We start from the raw sequence: 2,500 nt of genomic DNA, 5'->3' as shown, positions 1-2,500 counted from the left end.
ATTACATTCGCTCTGGTTTAGTGTGACATGCATGAGTAAGCATTTAATAAAGACTTGCACTGATCTGTCGCACAGGTCTGCTGTCGTCCTCCATCGTAGAGTTTAATCAGGTGATTCATGAACACGTGAGTCTTCAGAAACTGGGTTTAAAATAACTCACAGCTGTATTGCATTAGCAGTTTCCCTGAAACACAGTCAGAGATCCATCCCTCGCTCAGCATTCTGATGATGATGATGATGATGAAGACTGCGACTGCAGTGATTTACAGTATTTTGATGTTGAATCTCCAGCTGCTGTGTGTGTGGATGATCATATCTGTGTGTTATAACATTAAACAGATTGATTTGTGTTGAGTTATTGTCTCTGTGAGCTGATTCTTATTCTTTATGACTGTAGATCAAACACGCTGGACGTCACTGTAATCCAGAGGACAGAGACACAGAAACAACTGTAGTTTACAGCTGTGTTTCCTGAACTTGTGTCATGTGACTCTACAGACCATCAGTGAGACTCGAGCATCTCTTCATCAACTCCACAACACAGACCAGTTCAGTTTAACTAATGTAATATAACATCATATATCATATGAGACTAAATATGTACAGAATAGCATCATGGAGCATGATTTTGCAAGCACCTCTAATATAATTAATCTATGAGCATGTTCAGAACCAAGAGAAATCATCTTCTTCCTTGTCATCATTTTCATGATTTTACAGAAAATCTGTCATAATTGAGTTAATTTTATTAAGTAAATTTGATATTTTTTTCATTATGTTTATTAATGTTATATTTGATACTTGTATGTCTACAGCTGACAACAAACATGGATAATTTGAATTTATTAATTTCTGATGTTGAGTCTTACATAGTTTGCAGTTTAATGGACGAACTAAACAATGCTATTCTGGACTGCAGTGTATTCTGATATTTCTGTCTGTGCATTAATATATAGCATGTTCTTGTCTTATGTTCATCTCAAGGTTTGTGTGGTTAGTGTGATCTGTTCTTCTGCTGGTAGATGCTGTATCTGCACAGATCTGATACAGAGGAGCATATTTCTCCGCTGATGGACATTCAGAAGTAGATTTATATTCAGATAAATCCTTGCAAGCATCATTCAATGAAGGCTCCTAAATTCAGCTGCCACTGAGATGCTAATGCTAACAATTAGATTTATCAGAATATAACTAGTAGGTCTTTTTGCTTCAGTTAAACATGAGATGTGTGCAGCAGTTAGTTACCAAACAGGAAGTTCAATCAGAGCCACAGGAAGAGCTGTGAGGATTCAGCTAAACACAGACTACACTTCCCACAATGCAGCTCTTCTCCCAGGACTGACATGATGAACAAAGTATGACTTCAATATACAAGTCATATTCTAGATTATTTCGTTTCTGTAAACAACAGAATTTTTTTCAATGATGTCATCCGACCCTTCACAGAGAGCTTGATTGACAGGTGATTTGACCAATAATAATACAGTCATTTTGTCTGACAAGCAAATCAAACAAGAGAGTAGATTAAGTTTGGTGGACTTAAACCTGAAACTTCGTGTGTATTGACATCTTTTCTGCTGTTGAAATTAAATACTCTCCAGATGTTCATTAATGTTCATGTTGTGTTATAACTGAAAGCAGAAGAGAGGATCTTGAACTGAAGCTCTACAGTGATCTGTCACGACACATTAAAGAGCCACAGACTGGTATTTATTGATGACATTACTAATAAATGACAATATGTGAAAGTTTTGCCTCATATCAGAAGTAATTGTCTTGTCTGTTGGTGTGATGTCAGTTTCCTCTTTGCTCTGTGATGTATTTCTGACAGCGTGAGAACAAGAGTGTAGTGTGAGAGCAGCTCGTCAGGCATAGCAACAGTAACTAAGGAGGGAGGGTCTTTGAGAAGTGTCAGTTACCACAGAAAATAACCATCTGCTACTTATGGTCAGTGTATAATTTTTTATTTTATTTTTTACTTACTATTATTCTATAATGTTATTTGTCATATGACAATATGAACACACACACGCACACAACATTATATAGTCCTTAATGTATTTTAGGGACAAGAAAATTAATATAACAAAATACATTCAATAACCTGCATTTTAAAGACAAAAACAGATGTCTTACTAGAACTCAAAATAAGATTTATAATGATTGAATGATGTTTAATATGTTATTTTTTTTTTTTGTATATTGCAGTATTGCTCTGCAATAATTATATATATAATATGAAAATATATTTATGTAAATATGTTTTAAAATATATTTTTAGCAAATATGATTATGGCCAATTTGTATATGCTGAAATATATAAAATGTATTTATTTTAAATGTATAAACTAAGAGTTTGAAGTATAAGCCTCTCAATGCACTTTTTTTTTTCAGTCTCCTTTGTGTAGCTTTATTACTTTCACATTAATGGCAATGAATAGGTTTGTGTCACTTATTTTAGAAAACAATGTTATAGGCACAGAAATATACTATATGGTCA

The 2,500-nt window shown here is 33.9% G+C and overlaps 1 protein-coding gene across 2 annotated transcripts in view; it reads left to right on the top strand.

Annotated features, from left to right (window-relative positions):
- LOC113072672 (CMRF35-like molecule 5) overlaps nucleotides 1-2,500 on the top strand; it is a 13,841-nt gene that overhangs the window by 2,803 nt on the left and 8,538 nt on the right. Inside the window, exons 6-7 of one of the 2 annotated variants that reach the window (XM_026245647.1) lie at nucleotides 76-125; nucleotides 398-2,010. The exons of the other annotated variant lie outside the window; for it this stretch is intronic. Coding sequence (XP_026101432.1) covers nucleotides 76-125; nucleotides 398-475 — 128 coding nt within the window. The 3' untranslated portion in view covers nucleotides 476-2,010. Of the gene's footprint in view, nucleotides 1-75; nucleotides 126-397; nucleotides 2,011-2,500 lie in introns of those variants that run through there. 2 annotated transcript variants of the gene reach the window in all.

This window comes from Carassius auratus, unplaced genomic scaffold (assembly GCF_003368295.1).
Source record: "Carassius auratus strain Wakin unplaced genomic scaffold, ASM336829v1 scaf_tig00009845, whole genome shotgun sequence".
In the NCBI taxonomy this organism is placed as follows: domain Eukaryota; kingdom Metazoa; phylum Chordata; class Actinopteri; order Cypriniformes; family Cyprinidae; genus Carassius; species Carassius auratus.
Note: the sequence above shows the minus strand (reverse complement) of the source record. Positions and strands in the feature narration are given on the sequence as shown.